Raw genomic sequence first — 20,484 nt, forward strand, 5'->3', positions numbered from 1 at the left:
TACCTGTAGGTCAAAGTGGTTTGTAAGGGTTTACAACCACTTTAATGGATCTATATATGCTTTCAACTGAGAGTATTGCAGCCATTTATTATTATATTCATGTCCCATTTCCTGAAACGTTGGCATTCTCCCATCTATCAGGATTTGTATTATTCGCTCATGCTCCTCCACATTCCATTTAAGAAATGTTTTGCTTTTTAGTGCTGGTCTAAATTCGGGGTTGGCAAATAATGGGGTCATAGGGCCACTCATTGAGGAGAGATTTCCTTTTTTTATTATATCATCCCAAATTTTTAATGTTGTTTTTACAAAAATGGGTAATTCCTTTTCTTCTGGTCTTAAATTAGATTTTATCCATGGTTGATGTTTTATTCTAGCCCCTATTATATCTTCTTCTAACTTTACCCATTGTTTATTTTTTGCATTATGCTGCCAATCTATAATTCTCATTATTGACGCTGCTTGGAGGTATTTGGAGAAGTCAGGCATTGCCAGTCCTCTATTTTTTTTTGTTCTTATTAATACTTCTCTTCCTATTCTAGGAACCTTATGTGACCATATAAAACTTTCTGCAGCTTCTCTTAAATCCTTCATAATCTTTCCTGATGGTATAATAGGGACAGTTTGAAAAATATATAGCATAATTGGTAGTATCACCATCTTTAGAATATTTATTTTCCATAACCAGGAATAAGTTATTTTATCATATTTTCCTAAAAGTTTTTTTACCTTATAAATTGCTTTATTATAGTTCATGTCCTGTAGAAGTTTTAAGTCACTTGGAATATATATTCCAAGATACTTAATCGCGGCTTGTTTTCATTTAAATGGGAAATCATTTAGTATTATCTTTTGCATTTGCATTTGCATTTGCTGTTTGTCGGTCCAGCCCCTTCTATTTAAACTGCCTTGTTAATTGCTTTTGTGTCTTCGCCTTGGTCAAACATCTGGAGATTCTCTGCTGTGTTCCTGTTAAAGACTTTGACCGGCTGACATCCCTTCTGGTTCCCAATCCCGTTCCGCTGAATCAGACTATGCTCATCTCAGGTTTACCGATTTACTGGCTTGTCTGACTATCCACTTTGGCTTCCGATCCCTGGCTATGTTTTGAATAAGTTTACTGTTCTGTATCATTTTTACCATTTTATCAAAAGGTGTGATTTTTTACAGCATTTTGTGTCTCAGTTTGATACATGTTTGCTGACACCGAACTCCTGTAAGGCCTGTATTGTGATTGCCACGTCATTAGTCAATGCAGCATAGGACTCTGTCCTCAAGAGATGGTCATCCGGATAACCCAGCACAGCAATACTTGGCTGACGCAGTAACACCAACACCAGGGGCCAACATCTTCATGAAGACATGAGGAGCGGAGGGGAGACCAAAGGGTAACACCATGAACTGATAGTGCTCCTCTCCAACAGCAAAACTGAGGAAAATACTGGTGTCAATCAAATCAAAATGTGCAAGTAGGCATCCTGGATATCGATAGAAGCCAGGAAATCCCCCACCATTCGAAAGGACTCCATCCTGAACTTCTGCAACTGCACAAAACTCCTCGGGGCATTCTGTGACCGGGACAATTATCCCCTGGCACAACAAGTCCTGTACTGCTCCGAAAAGAGCTTGCAGACGATCCGTCGGTAGATGCACATTAGAGGGGAAGAACCTCTCCGGAGGACAGAAACTAAACTAAACCATCTTGTATCCAGATAGAATCCCCTTGTGGATCCATTTGTCAATCACTAGGGAGGTCCACGGGGCCGGAAACCAGCAAAGACATGCCCCCACCCCAGACATGGGTGAAGCTTGAGTTAACAGCTGAGCAGCTTCTTAGCTGCATCAGTTTTTATTCCAAGAAAGCCAACCGGGGTTAAAATGTCAGCAGGATTGGGGGAAAGTGCTGTTGTCTGATGTGACCAAAATTGAGCTCTTTGGCATTAACACGACTCGCCGTGTTTGGAGGAAGAAGAATGCTATGACCCTAACAACACCATTCCTTATAGTCAAAGGTACAAGCTGACTGACGAATTGAGGGGCCAACTGATGGGGCCATGTATTCTAAAATCTTGGATGAGAACCTTCTTCCCTCAGCCAGAACACTGAAGATGGGTTTTCCAGCATGACAATGACCCAAAACATACGACCAAGTAAACAAAGGTGTGAGCACATTACCCTCCCTGGCATTATTCGAGTGTGGCTCGGGGGTTAAATCTCTGTACCATTAGTGGTAACCCCAAGCCACACTAGGGATTGCATCTCAGGATCCTGCTATAACGTACTTACCTTCTCAGCAGGATCTTGCGATGTCCCCCCAACTGTGTGTGTGGGTTGTGCCCTCCGCCCGATGCCTCTGTGTGCTGGCCTCTGTTCCTTGCAACGCATCGGGGAGGAGCCTGGCAGAAAATTTAAAAAGACATCTGCAGGGCAGGCCCCATCACCCCTTCATCAAAGAACAATAACTAGAGTATGGGGGTGGGGGTTTGAAAATGTGGGGAACGTAGGGGTTGAAGAGTGCCCATCAGACAACGCTACATGGGGCCAACATAATACTGGCTAGTTTTGGCTGGGGGAGGGGGGGGGTAGAGGTAATGGGGTATGGAGCCTGTCCATAGACCTCTGTAATTTGCACAGGTCTCCCAATCCACAATCCAAGAAGAGGGCGGACTAGGAAAGCAACGTATATGTCAATACAAAACAATTTAACTGTGTTGGAAGGCCAAAAGTAGTAGAGCAAAGTTACTGATGTCTCAGAGAACCCCCACCCCCAAATGTTTAAGGGTCCGCATGTGATATTGAGTAATTGAGCAATTAAAGGCCAATTGAGATACAAACTGGTGGAGCCTAAAGAGTCAATGTATGCCAGAGGCAACAGGAACCTAGCGCGGTGAGCCTCAAACTGCTGGGTCCCCCCGAAAAAAATCCACAAGGACAGCTGCTGTAGTGTCTTACCAACTATGAAGGTAGGAGTCAGGACTCTGAGGAAGTATGTGATCTAGAGGCCTTGTGACTAGAAATGGGGGGGGGGGGGGGGGTTTGCACATGAGGAGGAGTGGCTATACTGATGGGGGGCCAGCACGGAGGGTGGTTATACTGATGGGGGTCTGCATGGGGGGGTGGCTATACTGATGGGATAGGCTGTACTTAGTGAGGAAGGGGGGTATGTATGGGGGGGGGTCTATATTGAGGGAGTACTATAGTTGGTAGTGGGGGGCGCAACACCAATTTTTTTCTGCATTGGGTGATACCAACCCTAGTGACGCCAATGATCTGAATGACAAGTGCACGGTTATGCAACGCTGTACCCATATGAAATTTATATCATTTTTTTTCCCACACAAATAGTGCTATTGGTAGCATGGCATTGTCACTTTTTTTGTTGCTAAATGGAAAGAGACTGAAGAAATTAAAACTTATCTTTCTTCATCTGTTTTATAAAATTTAGCAAATCAGCTTTCTTCATAAATTCAGACAAAATGTAGTTTTTCACTTAAAACTGTTAAACCAAAAGAGCGATCTCAATATTGTCCTTTTATAGAAGAAAAAAATAATGGCTCTGTATACTCGGTACACTGATAAAGGACTCAATACCAAGTTAAATTTGCACGTCTTTCTGAACCCTTAGAATTTCTGTTTGTTGCAAATATACTTCAGTTTGGCATGAGTAATACCAACATTCTAGCCCTTGATGTAATATTTGGCCACACCATATGACTTTTTCAAGGTGATGGCCAACTTGTTTTATTTGCTAGTAAATAAAACTTTTTGGTTTAATAGGGGGCCCTTCTTTTTTTTCCTTGTGGCTGGTCTCTTCCCTGGTCGATTCACAGATTTATAAGTGACACTATGGGGTGAGGGCATAAGGTTAAAACTGTAAATCCTGCACTATCCCCTAGAATGGTATCAAAACTTGCCCTTATGTTGGCTAAATGTTGATAGTAATCATTGCAGTTTTGTGCCTTTAAAAACCCAGTTGATCAAGCGACATATTGTCTCATGTGATCAGTGAGTGAAACGCGTTGATGTGATTACATCATCACACCCCTTCTCCAGTCATGCCATGCTGCCTTCCATCATTCCACTCCATTGCCAGGATCTGTGGATAGAGTGAGGCAGTGACTGCCTAGAACGACAGGTGGCAGAAAGGGATTTATCGGGAGAGACAGAGGCACAGGCTCAGTCTGAAGAGCAGGAGCAGATGGAAGTGGTGAGCACTCTATGGCAGTGTTATTCAACTGAGTATTTTTGATTACCGGGCAAGGTCTGGTGATGTATCTAAAAGGGAGTGCATGGAGCAGTTTGTGAGTTTGACGGGACTGGATTCCCGGTCATGAGCGGTCATTATGTTCGCTGCTCAGCTGATCTACCGCTACTTGCTGTTGCAAACTGTGCATTACTCCTGCTACCTGCCTGTTGCCTCTTCAATTGTGATACTGTCTGATATTGCTGCAAAGCACCTGTTTGCCGGCTGCTGCTGTCTATACTGGGACTCTCAGTGGACAATATGCCGCAGTATGCCAAGTACAAATACCAACTCTATAGTAGAGAGGTTGTCTCTCCATTAAACCAGAGCTCCACCCAAAAGGGAAGCTCCACTTATCTAACCTCCGCCCCCCCGTACACATTTGGCACCTTTTGTAGGGGGAAGCAGGTGCCTGGTTTTGACAGGTACCTGATCCCACTGCCGGCTGAGTTTGCAGCAAATGGGCTGGAAGTTTGGCCCAAAAGTACCCCCCTCCACCCCGCAGCTGGCCCATTCACAGAGCGCAGCACTATTTGCACAAGTACATTAGGAAACCGGCTTCACTGCTGGTTTCCCTTAAACGAGATGGCGCCGGCACCCGAAAGCAAATTCAAAAATGGGTTCGGATGAGAACACTGCCGGATGCCTGGACAGGTAAGTGCCATAATAGTAAAACTCAGCAGCTACAGTATTGCAGCTACAGTATTTGTAGCGGTTGCCTTAACCTTTGGAGAAAAATTGAAAGCGATGTTCCGGCTCTAACAGACTAGGCTGTTTATATTGGATTACTTGTAACTAAGCTGAATAGTTACTCCCTGGAGAGGGACAAAATCACAAATGTAGGTATTCGTCAATGAATAGTTTGCTGAGCATACGCTGCATGCCGTAGCAGCGATACCCTCATTTGAGACTCAACTGAATGCTCAACATTTTCCAACGCTTGTCCAGTTTATGTTTATGCCCTAAAACCCCATCAAACTGCACGCTTTTATCAATGCAGTAATAATTATAGTCCGTATAGATATGAGAGTTGGCTTGACTGTGAGCTTGTGCTATGGTTCTTAACATGTGACAATGTTGTCGTTCATTTTTAATGGTGAGTGGTGGAGGCTATTTTGGGTCTTCTATTTATGAATTTGGTATTTAAATTGTGGTGTTAATTTTTGGGGGCGAGACTGCCGTTTGCCCTCTTGTGGAACTACTATACACTGGATCCTTTGGTCACGGTAAGTAAAATGTTAAACTCCTGTCAAAAATTAAACACTGTAATGCTAACTCAATATATGGAAGACTGACAAATTGAAGAAAAAGGCCCCTTGAACACGGGAGTCATAATTTACTGATGTTTACTCAGGAACTTGTGACGACCATGTGCAAGGGGCCAAAAACTTTATGTAAAGACCTAAGTAATGAGTAGTATAGGCAAGTAAAAGGTGTGCAAGCCTATAGACAAGTAAAATTATTCTTCATTGCCAGTACTGTAATATACTCGGGTAAATATTTAATAATTAAAGACGGGAGTAGGTTACTGCACTCAAATGAAGACATTTCTAGTTTGGTTTTACTGCTCTGCACTCAACAATATTACTGATCTTTACTCAGGTCCATAGACAATAATGCATCTCATTTCAGATCAGTAAAAAAGCATTTTTTACTCCCGTGTGAAACAGGCCTTAATCTGTTCATGCGCAGACAGAGTTACTTCTTACCGTGGCCTTGTCTTTTGACGTGTCCAGAATACCAGTTGATCCATACTTTGCATTCAGTTGAGCAATAATAGCAGCCTGGACTGCAGGATCTCTGGACTGTAATAAGTAAACTATATGTTAAAATTTGTTCACACATTTGCAGCTGTTGAAGTACATAAATTATGCAACATTCAGAGGCAAGCAGCATTTGACTTTGTTAACAATGGGCAATACACCAAACAGGAAAAAGTTATATTATTTGAAAGCACTATCATCAGCATTCGCATGTATAAAGTATTGTTATTTATGCTGGAGATGGATTTTGTATACATGAATACCATGTTTGACAAAAGATGGTGCTATAATGTCAATAGATTTTTAGGCAGCCATTTAAAGAAAGAATGAAAAAAAAAAAAAAACATGTACTGCTATTACAGATTTTTGTGAAAGTCTTCTGTTATTAAAATCACTTTCCTCCACTAATGTCCTTCTACATAAACCAGCTTGCAATTCAGGATGTGCAATTCCAATTGCCTGTTGCCTGGGACATGCAGTTCTAGGCCCTGGGTAGGTTTTTTTTGTTTTCATTTCGCCCTGCAGGGTTTGCCAGCAACTCGCACATCTGTATCTTTATTTTGTCCTGAAGATGACATGAAGGGGCTGCTCAAGATCCAAGCTCTGCACCATCCGAGGCTCCTGTGCTAGCCTGACGCATTAATCTGCCCTCTATCCGGATCCCCAAGGGCAAAAAGTGCTCACCAGGGGCGGACTGACCCATGCCACTAAGGGGACCCATCAGGGCTGCCAGCCTCAAAAGCAGGGACAGTATGTCAAAATCTGTGTTTTTTTTTAAAATCCGAAGATTATAGCTGCCCCGCCTCTCCAGTACCTTTTCAGTGTGTGTATGTGTATACTGTGTATGTATATTGCATGTCTGTGTGTGTATACTCTGTGTGTGTGTCTATGTGTGTCTGTGTGTGTGTGTCTATGTGTGTCTGTGTGTGTGTGTCTATGTGTGTCTGTGTGTGTGTGTCTATGTGTGTCTGTGTGTGTGTGTCTATGTGTGTCTGTGTGTGTGTGTCTGTGTGTGTGTGTCTGTGTGTGTGTGTCTGTGTGTGTGTGTCTGTGTGTGTGTGTCTGTGTGTGTGTGTCTGTGTGTGTCTGTGTGTGTGTGTCTGTGTGTGTGTGTCTGTGTGTGTGTGTCTGTGTGTGTGTGTGTGTGTGTGTGTCTGTGTGTGTGTGTCTGTGTGTGTGTGTCTGTGTGTGTGTGTCTGTGTGTGTGTGTCTGTGTGTGTGTGTCTGTGTGTGTGTGTCTGTGTGTGTGTGTCTGTGTGTGTGTGTCTGTGTGTGTGTCCATAATCTATTGCCTGGGGGCCCCATAATCTCCTATTGACCCCTTAATCTTCTGTTATTACCCGGGGGCCCCACGAGTTGTCAGTTCGCCCCTTGCTGCACAGACACTTTCTGGCGAGCAGGGGTCGGCTAGAATCCTGTCCTTAACTCGGCCCTTCCACAATGGCGCCAACTCCCTCTGCTGGCTTCTCCGGGCAAAAATTTGATTTTTTTGTACTCACCGTAAAATCCATTTCTCTGTAATTCACCAACTGACACAGCTCCCCTCTGTAATAGGTTGTCAGGCCCATCACTGGAGATTACTAGGCAAGTTGTAATACAACATTTCAGAACTTTTAGTTCCGCCCAGGGGGCGGTCCCTAGGCTACAACCCCCACAGCCTTCCCTAGCAGACTCAGTACGTCAACAAGCAGTATAACGTAAAGAGAAAAAGGAGGGGCGGGTGCTGTGTCGGTTGGTGAATTACAGAGAAAAGGTGAGTACAAAAAATCCTATTTTCTCTTATATTCATCGACCGACAATGCTCCTGTCTAACAAAATGGGACTTCCCCAAGCAGAGCCAAACGAGGGGTGGGAAAACAGCATAAAAACTTCATCCACCATGGCAAGCGGGAACCAGTGAAACAAAACCCGCAAGAAAACAGCAGTGCGTGGAAAACCACTACGAAATAACAGGGTATCCTCAACAGGAATGATCCCCAAGACCGCAGCAAACTGCGGAAGTAATTCAACAGTGCATTAATATAACAGTACTGCATTTTTATGTCGTACCCCCTGAACGAAGGTACCCACTAAGGAGTGCGATGCCAGGGGTTGTTGAAAAAAAGACAGCCATGGCTGAGATTTGCCCCTTGATGGTGCTCAATGCCAATCTCTGGTCTACTCCTTGCTGGAGAAACAGCAGGATCCTTGCTATGGAAAAGGAACGCGGATGCCATCCTTTCTCCTCATACAGGTACGATGGTATATCTTCCGAGAAGATTTCTGTGCCCTTAACATAGTTGGAATCACCGAGTCCTACAGACCCCGGTTCCTCAACACCTGGCTCTCAATAGCCATGCCGTTAAAGCCAGCGATGGTAGCGCAGGATGGAAAATTGGACCTTGGGATAGGAGGTCCTCTCGCAACGGCAGTTGCCAGGGAGTGTCTGCCACTAGACACACCAGATCTGCGTACAAGGGATGCTGAGGCCAATCTGGGGCAACTAGTATTACTGGGATCCCCTCTGCTTGCAGTCTGTGCAGCAGATGTGGCAACAATTTCAGTGGAGGAAAGGCGTAGATCAGCCGGTACGGATCCCACGGAGCCACCAGCTTGTCAGACGCGTCTGCCCACAGATCTCTTGTCCTGGACACGAATCTTGCCACCTTTCGATTGAGACGGGAGGCCAGTAGATCCACATCTGGTGTTCGCCACTTCAGGCACAGCAGCCTGAATGTCTCCGTATGCAATGCCCATTCTCCTGGGTTCAGCATCTGTCGACTCAGATAGTCCGCCTGCCAGTTTTCCACTAGCGGGATGTAAATGCCCGACAGGGCTGGTACGTGTCGCTCTGCCCACCGAAGTATGTGAACGACCTCCCGAGCAGCGGCTGAGCTTCTTGTTCCCCCGTGGCGTTGTCCGACTGTATCCTGATCGGACGCCCTTGAAGACTCACCGACCATGTATGGAGACACAGCCTGATCACTCAATTTGAGCAGATTGATCGGCAACTCTGATTCTTTCGTCGACCAGAAGACCTGAGTCACTGAACCCACCCCAGCCGGATAGACAAGCCATTTGCGAGCAGAAAGAGAGGGCCCTTGCCTGCGGCGTGGCTCCTTAGCTTTCCTGGCCTGTGGAAGTAGTGTACTCTTACCACCAGTGGCATTCTTAATGTCATCTAACGAGGTTCCAAAGAGCCAGTCGCCAAGGAAAGGAAGATCCGTCAGGGCTTCTTTGGATACCTGGTCAGCAGACCAGCATTTTAGCCAAATCAGGCGCCTCAGCACCACAGCTGACACTGAAGCCCTGGATAACAGAGGGAGAGTATCCAGGGCCGCGTCACAGAGGTACTTAAGGCGTTGCACTAGTTGATCTGCTAGTTCCACGCAGACAGGGGAGGCCTGTTCCTCTCCTGTCCGTGGGATCCTTGACTGCAGGAGTCCCCTCAACCGGGATCATGGTTACTGGGGGGTCCACGACCGGAGGAGCCGACCAATTCTTGAGAAGGCTTTCCCCAAAGGGAAAGCACTGCCATGATTTGGGGACCGCAAAGGTCCATTGCGGGCAACCCCATTCCTTGTAAATTAACTTGTCAAAATAAGTCAGATACGGGAATATCTTAGGTGAAAGTTCTGGCTTGCGGGACCCAAAAGGGATCGGTACATTATCAGAGGATCCGCTGGCTCCTGAATCTTCAGGGTATCAGGCACAGCTGTGATAAGTGCTCCAACTAGCGCTTTTTCATGCCCGGACCCAGACGGGAACTCATCCTCACTGTCCGAATGGTCCTGGTCAGCGTCATCGAATAGGACAGAGCAGGGGTCACCAGCCGCAGCAGAGCCCGAGTCTGCATCAGAGCTCTCCCCAGAGGACGGGGGGGCAGGGGCCTCTTCAATGCACCTTTCTACCCACGCACCGCCTCCATCTTAGCAACAAACGAATTGAGGACTGCCGTCAGTGTGTCCATGGGCAGGTGACCCTTTTGCCATTGCCTGGATTTCTGGGGCAGAAACACCAGTTTCTGAAGCCACACTGACCCTACCCTGTCTGCCACCTGAAGGGGACTTAGGACAGTGCAAGGTCCCATCCTCCTGCTGCCGCTGACTGGGGGGCTCCTACCTGCGGGACTCACCACCCTGAGGAGTTCTGTGCTGAATACAAAGCGATGCCTGCAGCCCCCAGGGGTTCCCAAGCGCAGAGGGACAAAAAACAGCGCCGGCAGCAGCCGTGGAAATGAGCATTGAAACGATCTGTACAGAGTGCTCAGGGTTTAGGAAAATGGCCACCCGACGTCCTGTACACAGACAGGAAACACAGGAAGCAAGGCTGTGAAAGCACATGTCAAGCTGCTGCTAGAAAGCACTGAACAAACATGCTCAGGCTTCTGGGAAAAGGCCACCAGGGTCCTGAATAGGAAAACTCACAGAAAATGGCCGCTGAAGCCCACATAGACAACCTGCTCTGCCCATACCTAAAATGGCTGCCAGACATTGCCATGAGGTGTAAATAAAACACCCCCTGCAGAGTCACAGCGCTAGCCCAACACAGTAAAAACTCACAGGCACCTTCCAGGGACCCCCACACAGGACCCAGGACCACCGCTATCCGTTCAGCCCCCCCATGACAGGTGAGAGTCCACAGAGAGCCGCTGCATAGGTTACACACACCGCTCAGCAGACACATGCAGTGACTCCCCCGGAGGGGGGATAGAGGGGAGATAGGGACAGGGGAGAAGGAGGTGAGGTGGCCCCCGAATCGATCTCCCAGGGAATGCCTAGCTGCTCAGCCCCACCGAAACATAGAGAGCTGTACTTACCAGTCCTGAAGAGCTGAAGAGCTGGGAGACATTCCCTTACAGACCCACTTACTGATCAGTACAGGGTGGCTGTTGGCCTCGGCATGCTGTGAGCCAGACTTCAGTAGCCCGGTCATATGCATGCCCTGGAGCATAAAAGCTCACGACCACCTCTGGAGCTGAGGTATGTCGTGGCCTGCCGAGCCGTAGCTGCGACCTGCACACGCTCAATGGCCGGACTGGGGAGACTACAAGGATAAGTGAACCAATCTGTCACCCAGCCGGCTGTTGATAGAAGATCACAGGATCATTCATCTTGCGCAAAAAGCAAAGCTTCTGCATCAAAAAACACGGACCTATGGGCCCGCAGGGTTCTTAGGTGCATCTCCTTCACTAGGCAAAATAAAACAGTCTGCTAGGGCAGGCTGTGGGTGTTGTAATCTAGGGACTGCCCCCTGGGCGGAACTAAAAGTTCTGAAGTGCTGCATTACAACTTGCCTAGTAATCTCCAGTGATAGGACTGACAATCCATTTTGTTACAGAGAGGAGCTGTGTCGGTCGATGACTATAAGAGAAAACTGCACTTTGAGGAGATCCTCCCACACAATCTCAGAGTCCTCTATGGCCTCAATCCCTGTCATCTGGGCTGATGAAGGGGGATCTCTGTGACATTTTGCGGTGCTGGTTGTCTCTGCCTTTGAAAGTCATGCTTGTGACTGTCGGCTTTGCATGGCTCGTGGCCCCGTGGCAGCTGGGGGGGGGGGGGGGGGCTGGGCTTGTAGACTGGGCACCCAGGGACTACAGCCTCTCCAGTGGGGGGAGTCTGTTGCTGGGGGTTGCTGTTAATGGCTGGCTTACTGTCACCAGGGGTCTGTTTGTGACCTGGCTCCCATGACTCTGCCCCTTGCTTCTTTTAGGTTTTCCCTAGGTGGCGCCAGGGCAGGAGTCGTGGGTTCCTGGGAGAACTTGTTCCCTATTCTTTTCAGGATATAGTTGCTCATGGGCCACTTTTTCTAAGTTGTTAGTTGCCAATAGAGGGCCACTGTCAGGCTTTGGATCTGTCTCACATCAAGTGGTCAAAAACCTTACATAATGCATTTAATTTTTAAGTCTTCCCATGGGTGCAAATTGGCACTTCATTTCTGTGTTTTGGTTAAATGGCTGTTTGGTGGTGGGCTGTCAGTAGGGTATGTGACCGCTGCATAATTAAAAACTAGATTGCTCTCCTACAAATCCAAGTAATATCCAATGAACAATAAATTACGAAAAATTTAAAAGTCCATAATAAAACGTAAGGTGTTCAGTGTAAATGAATGCACATCCAAAAGGTGATTAAAAAAAAAATAAAAAATGATGACGCCCAAGAAAGCAGTGTTTTTCCTCCTATCCTAGCAGAAGCACACACCACTCACCTCACTTGAAAAGGTAAAAGGAACCTCTCAGTGTAGCAATACTAGTTTATGCAGCCCTTTACATATACGTAGTACATTCACACAAGTCCCTGCCCTCAAGGAGCTTAAAATCCAAGGTCCCTAACTCACATTCATATATACACATACTAGACCAATTTAAACAGGAGCCAATTAACCTACCAGCATCTCTTTGACATGTGGGAGGAAACCCATGCAGGCACAGGGAAAACATACATACTCCAGGCAGGTAGTGTTGTGGTTGGGATTTGAACCAGCGACCCTTTTGCTACTAAGTAAAAAGTGCTAACCACTACACCACTGTGCTGCCCAATATCAGGTATTATTAAAAAATTTATATAAAAATGCACTTACATCAATGTCAATATACTCAGGCATGTATAAACATGGAAATGGAAACTGAAAGCTCCGGTTTGAGCTCCAAAGACTGGAAATGATGTTCCCGAAAGTCCCACCCAACACATTTTGTCAGCAACAACTGACATCAAAGTTCACCTGCCTGGACACATCCCTGTCCATATATATGTACACACTAATGCTGCCACATTTCTCCTGCTTAAACCAATCAAAAGCAGGACCATCCTACTGCCAAAATTCATCTTTACTCCCTAAAATATATCTATAATATTCAAATTAGACCATTCCTCATTTTCAGGTTAAAATAATCCCATTAAAGAAATTGTATATTTAAAACAAATGTACAGTATATGTATAATACGTAGGGGCATAAAAATCAAAACTGGGTAAGATATTCAATGGAAACCCTATGGCGGCTAGACAGATTTTATGAAAATGATCCCATATAAAAATGAATGGAATTGAGCCATTTTGTGGTGATAAGAAGAAATACCAAATGAACGCACATATAGCCATAAATAGGATTTTTGTACTCCTTTTCTATGAAGTTCATTGACGGACACAGCTCCTTTAAATCTTGACCATAGGTTTATCACACCTCCTTCAGGAGAGGACTAGGCAGAACATGCAACATATGTAAAAACATCAGAACTGCATAGTTCTGCCAAGGGGGCGGTCCCTCTGGCTATAACCCCTCAGCCTGCTTCCTGTAGCTCAGTAGGTCAGCAAGCAGTACAACGTAAAAAATAGGAGGGGTGGGTGCTGTGTCAGTCAATGAACTTCAGAGAAGGATTTTACGGTGAGTACAAAAAAACTATTTTCTCTTCCATTCATTGACAGACAACTCCTTTAACCACTTCTCGCTGGTAGGACGTCCAGGGACGGCATCTGCTTTCCGGTGGTTATATCTGAATGATGCCTGAGGCCACAGACATCATTCAGATATCTGTGTTTTCAGCCGGCGATTCCCTGCACCATAAGAATGATCATAGCGGCTGTTCTGCCGCTTGATCGTTCTTACGGGCGGCGGGAGGGGATGTCCCCCCCCTCCCTCCGGTGCTTCTACCCACTCACCGCTTCCATCGGTGAGTCGGTCACAAGATCCGCCAGCCCCCGGATGATACCATAGAGATTTTCAGTGGACCAGATGGTCCCCGGAGTCTCTATGATCGTTCGGAGGCCGGGGGCGATGTTATGACGTCACGCCCGACCTCTGCAAAATAATGGCACCGATTTGGCTGGGAAGCAGGATCGTTTTTTTTTTTTTTTTTTTTTTAATATTAGGCTTCCCAGCCTAGAGGTACGGGGTCTTATTGACCCCATATCTCACTGTAAATAGGTCCGATCGTGCCATATTTCTATTACAAGGGATGTTTACATTCCTTGTAATAGGAATAAAAGTAATCAATTTTTATTATTTTTTTTATTTTTAAGTGTCAAACTAAAAAAATAAATGTAAAATTAACAATAAAAAAAAAAATGTAAGCGCCCCTGTCCCCGTGAGCTCGTAGGCAGAAGCGAACGCATACGCAAGTCCCGCCCACATATGAAAACGGTGTGCAAACCACACATGTGAGGTATTGCCGCGAACGTTAGAGTGAGAGCAATAATTCTAGCACTAGACCTCCTCTGTAACGCAAAACATGTAACCAGTAAAAAATTTTAAATCGTCGCCTATGGGGATTTTTAAATAAAAGTTTGGCGCCATTCCACGAGCGCGTGCAATTTTGAAGCGTGACATGTTGGGTATCTATTTACTTGGCGTATCTTCATCTTTCACATTATGCAAAAAAATTGGGCTAACTTTACGCATGAAACGCGTTCGAAAAATTGCTGCGCAAATACCGTGCGAGATAAAAAGTTGCAACAACCGCCATTGTATTCTCTAGGGTCTTTGCTAAAAAAAACACACACTATATATATATATATATATATATATACACACACACACACACACACACACACACACACACACATATAAATGTTTGGGGGTTCTATGTAATTTTCTAGCAAAAAATGATGAATTTTACATGTAGGAGCGAAATGTCAGAATTGGCCTGGATGCGAAGTGGTTAAATCTCGTCCGTAGGGACGTCCCCAAGCAGTGTCAAAACGAGAGGTGGAAACAGAAAAAAAAAATAACGTCACCCACAACCAGAGGCACGCCTTAACTGAGGAGTTGCCATCTGAAATTATCGCGTTAGAACTTGCGGCCAGCGCATGCATCAAAAAATGCTTTTACAACAAAACTAACTTTCCTGAAAAAGGAGAGAGTGTATATTGCAACTTTTACACAGTGGACTGCAAAACTTTGCGGCCAAAGCAAGCATCCGAGGATGCGTTTACATCAACTTCGTAAAACTTTGTAAAAGTGTGAATGGACGACCAAGTCGCCGCCTTACACACCTGGGAAACACATGCTTGATGTCGGAAAGCCCAGGAGGTCCCAATTGCCCTGGTGGAATGGGCCGTGACAGGGAAGGGGGACATCTGCCCTTTCAAGGCGTAAGTCTGGAACACGATCCGTCTGATCCACCGGGAAATGGTGGTCGATGAGACCGCCAGACCTTTCTTCGGACCAGTCACCGAAACAAACAAGAGTGACTTCCGGAAGGGAGCCGTAGCAGATATACCCTTAGAGTCTGGACCACGTCTAGGGAGTGTAAGGCAACTTCTTTTGGATGTGTCCGCTTAGAACAAAGGGATGGCAACACAATGTCCTCATTGAGATGAAAAGCCAAAACCACGTTTTGAAGAAAAGAGGGCTGCGGACGAAGCACCACCTTATCCTTGGATCCGTGGACAGCCAGATAGGGCGACTTGCAAGACAATGCAGCCAACTCAGAAACCCTCCTGGCAGATGTAATAGCCACTAAAGAGACAACCTTTTGGGAAAGGATCAACAAGGGAATTTCCCTGATGTTCTCAGATGGCGGTTTCTGAAGCGCCGATAGCATCAGGTTCAGATCCCACGGAGGTTGAGGTGGCGAACCGACTACATGCCGAACCCCTTGCACAAAGGTGTTTACTAGTGAGTGAGACGCCAAGGGGTGTTGGAAAAAAAAGCCAAGGCTGATATCTGTCCCTTGATGGTGCTTAAGGCAAGTTTCTGATCCACTCATTGTAAAAACAGCAGGATCCTGGAAATGGAATAGGTGCGCGGACGCCATCCCATCTATTCACACGTGGAGATATAGGCCTTCCATGTACGACGGTAAATCTTCAGAGAAGACGATTTCCGTGCCCTCAAAGTGGAAATTATTAAGTCCAACAGACCTTGGTCTTTTAGCATCTGGATTTTAACAGCCATGCCGTTAAAACCAGTGATGGTAAAGCAGGATGGACAATCGGACCTTGCAATAGGAGGTGTTCTTTCATTGGCAATTGCCAAGGAGCATTCACCCCCAGGAGGTCAGCGTACCAGGGATGCCAGGGCAAATCTGGGGCGATCAGCATCACTGGAATCCCCTCGGCCTCCACTCTGCGAAGGAGACGTGGTAACAGATTGAGCAGAAGGAAGGCATAAATCAGCTGGTACTGCTCCCATGGGGCCACCAATGCGTCTGACGTGTCCGCCCAGGGGTCTCGTCTTGGACACAAAAATCTGCACCTTTCGATTGAGCCGAGAGGCCAAGAGATCCACATTTGGTGTGCCCCACCGCAGGCAAAGAAGCCTAAACACCTCCGGGTGCAAGGCTCACTCTCCTGGGTCCAGCATCTGGTGTTGCGGCCGAGCTCCTTGTTCCTCCTTGATGATTGATATATGCCACCGCCGTGGCGTTGTCCGACTATATCCTGATCGGACGCCCCTGCAGCCTCACTGACCATGTGGCGAGACATAGCCCGATCGCCCGAAGTTCGAACACGATGATCGGAAACTGGGATTCCTCCCGTGACCAGAGGCCCTGGGTCGACTGTATCCCCAGCAGTCCACCCCAGCCTGTCAGGCTGGTGTCCATTGAGATCACCGTCCAATGAAGAGGAAGGAACGATCTCCCGGATCTCAGCCACCAGAGAAGAGAGTCCGTAACTGACTCACCCGAATCTGATGATCCAGGCATAAGGGAGGATTTGTCCCATTTGGACAGTATCTCTCTCTGCAAGACTCGGGTGTGAAATTGGACATACGGTACCGCCTCAAAGGAGGCTACCATGAGACCCAGAACTCGTATGCAGAGGCAACCACTTGCGGTTCATCAACAGCTTCACCGCGGCTCGGACAGTCTGCAGTTAATCTGAAGGGAGGAACACTCTCTCTTCCACGGAGTCCAGCAGTAAGCCCAGGTACTCCAGGCACTGAGTCGGCACCAACACCGACTTCTTTAGGTTCAGCACCCAGACAAACTCCTGTAGAGTTTGCACGGGATTGCCACATCCTCCCTTAACCCTGAGGCAGAAGATGCTCTCAGAAGGAGGTAATCTAGGTAACCCATGATTGTGATCCCACGTTTCTTCAACAGTGCCAGAATTGGAGCCAACACTTTAGTAAAGAATCGGGGTGCTGATGCCAGGCCAAAAGGGAGAGCTACAAATTGGTAGTGCTCTTCCCCAACTACAAATCGCAGAAACCTCGGACGTCTGAGGCATATGGGTATGTGCCAGTACACGACCTGGATATCCAGAGACACCAGGAAGTCCCCCTGAGTGCAGCGACCACTGAGCAAATGGATTCCATCCTGAACTTCTGCACTTTCACAAAGCAGTTGAGGGCTTTTAAGTCCAGGATTGGACGTACCTTCCCTTCCTTTTTGGGGACTACAAACAGATTGGAGTAGAATCCCTGAAACCTTTACAGCTTCGGAACAGGCACCATCACCCTGGGTAGGAGAAGGTCCTTTACCGCCCCCAAAAGGGCATCCCGGCGAGCTGGGAGTAAAGGTATGCTGGAGGAAAAAAAAAATCTGTTTGGTGGACAAGAAAGAAACTATCTTGTAGCCCGATGAAACCAGCTTGAAGATCCATTGGCATTTTGCTCATAGGCTTATTGGCCTTGCGGAACCAGGGATGCTTTTGTCCATCAGCAGACACCCTGTCGGACTGGGAGCACTTATATGTCGTCCCAAGCGGGCGAAAAAGCAGTTTCTGAGCAGAAAAGGAGGGCATGGCTCCTTACCCTTCCCGGACTGTGGGAGTAATGTACTCTTCCCACATGTAACATTCTTAATGATGTCCTCCAGCGAAGCTCCAAATAGCCTCTCACCAAGGAAGGGTAAATCCGCCAGAGCTTTTTTAGATGCTTGGTCCACAGACCAGCATTTCAGCCAAATCAGGCGCTGCAGCTCCACTGCCGATACTGATGCTCTAGAGAGCAGGGGAACTGTATCCAGGGCCGCATCACAGACATACTTAAAGCCTTGCACCAACTGGTCTGCTAGTTCTATGCAGACTGGGGAAGACTGTTGCTTCTCCAAATCCCTGTGCAATAACTTTGCCAACTCGGTAAGTGTCTGCGACACCAGGGCCATAGCCATGGCCAGTACAAGTCGTAATGCTGACCCCATTATCGTAAACATGGACCGGGCCACTGTTTGTCAGTAGGGTCCTTGAATGCAGGAGTCGCTTCTACCGGAATTGTGGTTACTTTGTTCAACCTGGATACTGGGGGGTCAACGACCGGAGGAGCCGTAGATTTTTTTAAGGAGGCTCTCCCCAAAGAGGTAATGCACCGCCATTCTTCTTGGGACTGAAAAGGCCCATTCCCCATTCCTTGTAGATGAACTTATCGAAATAAGTCAAATAGGGAAACACCTTAGGTGTATGGGTCAGTTTACGGGACCCAAAGGGAACAAACACCTCTGCTGCATCCTGTATTTTCAGGGTATCCCGCACAGCGGTGATAAGTGCTCCAACTAGCTTATTTTTTACCCCCCTTGCACCCACACGCCACCTCCACCCTGGCAACGAACATTTCCAGGACCGCCGACAAAGCATCCATAGGCAGTGCATTGTTTGCAGGTAAGCCGGTTGCAATTACAGGGATGTCTGGGGAAGAAGCTCCAGCCTCCAACGCCATGTTGACCCACCTCATCTGCCACACTTGGAGACTTAAGACAAGGTATGCAAAATCCCACCCTCCTAGCTGCTCACAGACTGAGGGACGCCTGGCCCAGGTACATGCTCTGCACCTCATGCCCAGTCATGCAGCTACCCCTGCAGGGGGAGGAGGGAAAACGGAGCTAGGGAAAAAAGAAAGGGAGAATGACAGATCCCTTAATCGACCTCCCCGGGAATGTCCAGCTGCTCTATCCTCCGAGGCAGGGAGAGCTGTACTTGCCCATCTGGTCGGAATAGCTGGAGGCATTCCACCACAGACCCAACACCCAAGCAGTACGGGGCGGCTGCTGGCAATGGCACACTGACACAGACAGCAGTAGCCCAGTCATATGTGTGCCCCGGGGGAAAAATATAACTCTCCGGCCGCCCCTGGAGCAGAAGGGGCATGTCGTGGCCGACCCAGCGCGTAGTTAGGGCCTGCTCACGCTTGATGGCCAGGCTGGGGAGACTGCAAGGATCTATATTATCTTGCTTGTCCCCCAGCCGGCTCTAGATAGAAGATCACAGGATCAAAAATGCGTAAAAATCCAAAAATCCCCATGACCAATGGTCCCCTTCAGGAAGCCTAGGTCCTTCTTCACTAGGCATAAAAAACCTGAGCTGCAGGAAGCAAGCTGAGGGGTTATAGCCAGAGGGACTGCCCCCTGGACGGAGCTATGCAGTTCTGCTGTTTTTACATGTGTTACATGTTCTGCCTAATCCTCTCCTGAAGGTGGCGTGATAACCCTAAGTCAAGATTTAAAGGAACTGTGTCTGTCAATGCATGAAAGAGAAATAGGGAGGTTTTATTTTAGGATATCTATTGGGACTTACGTGTGTTAGCTCTGGATTGATCCAATCAATTTGGAACAATTATATTTTAGCTATACAGAGTTCATTCTGTATTTCTAATTATCACCACAAAATGGCTCAATACCATTAATTTATATATAGTGTATGGTCTTAATAAAAATTGTCTAGGCACCATGGGGTTTCCATTGAATGTCTTACCCATTTTTCACCATTAGATAATTTTCATTTTCATCAAACGATCTGGCATTCTTTCATTCCTAACACATTACCCAGTCCATATTAGTATAGACATCCAACATATTTTTTCCCTATTGAGATCTGAAGTGTTTTCAAAGTGTTCCTTTAATTTTTTTGAGCAGTGTATATGGGAAGGGATGTGCCCAGGCATGTGACACCTAATGATGTCAGATGTTGCTGATGAAACACGTTGTGCGTGACCTTTAGGCCCCTTTCACATGGGACAGATCCGTAATGATCTGCCCCATGATGATCCACTTGCTCAGCGGGGATCGCTCCATTTATCCCCGCTGAGCTGGCGGATGACAGGGTGGTCCCTGCATACTGTGCAGGGGCCGCTCTGTCAGATCTCCGCTCTCCTTTATGGGGGATCGGATGAACACGAACCGTCTTTCTGTGCTGATTAGATCCGCAGACGGATAGAAAAAAAATAGGATTTTCCTCCGTCTGCAGAATCAGACCATAGCAGAGACTGACGATATCGGGTGTCAGCGGATGTTCATCCACAGACACCCGCTATCCCATAGGGATGCACGTATGTCCATATTTCATCCGCAAACGGATGGATGAAATATGGACATGTTGTCCCGCATGTGTGAAAGGGGCCTTAGGAAACTTAATTTTCAGTTTTTCAGTCTTTGGAGTGAGTGCAGGTGGTGCGAAATCTGATGCTTTCCGTTTCCATACACACCTGAGTATATTGGCATTGATGCAAGTACATTTAATATATATATATATATATATATATATATATATATATATATATATATATATCTATATCATGTCACAGCTTTTAATTGACTCCCTCTGCCATCAACCTGTGCCGCTGCA

At 46.8% G+C, this 20,484-nt stretch overlaps 1 protein-coding gene across 1 annotated transcript in view; it reads right to left on the reverse strand.

The window, feature by feature from the left end:
* RTF1 (RTF1 homolog, Paf1/RNA polymerase II complex component) overlaps nt 1-20,484 on the reverse strand; it is a 520,646-nt gene that overhangs the window by 53,762 nt on the left and 446,400 nt on the right. Inside the window, exon 16 of the mRNA XM_077465048.1 lies at nt 5,953-6,048. Coding sequence (XP_077321174.1) covers nt 5,953-6,048 — 96 coding nt within the window. The remainder of the gene's footprint in view (nt 1-5,952; nt 6,049-20,484) is intronic.

The sequence above is a fragment of the Lithobates pipiens genome, unplaced genomic scaffold (assembly GCF_037356315.1).
Source record: "Lithobates pipiens isolate NorthernLeopardFrog02 unplaced genomic scaffold, aLitPip1_a1.2 Scaffold_30, whole genome shotgun sequence".
Taxonomy (NCBI): domain Eukaryota; kingdom Metazoa; phylum Chordata; class Amphibia; order Anura; family Ranidae; genus Lithobates; species Lithobates pipiens.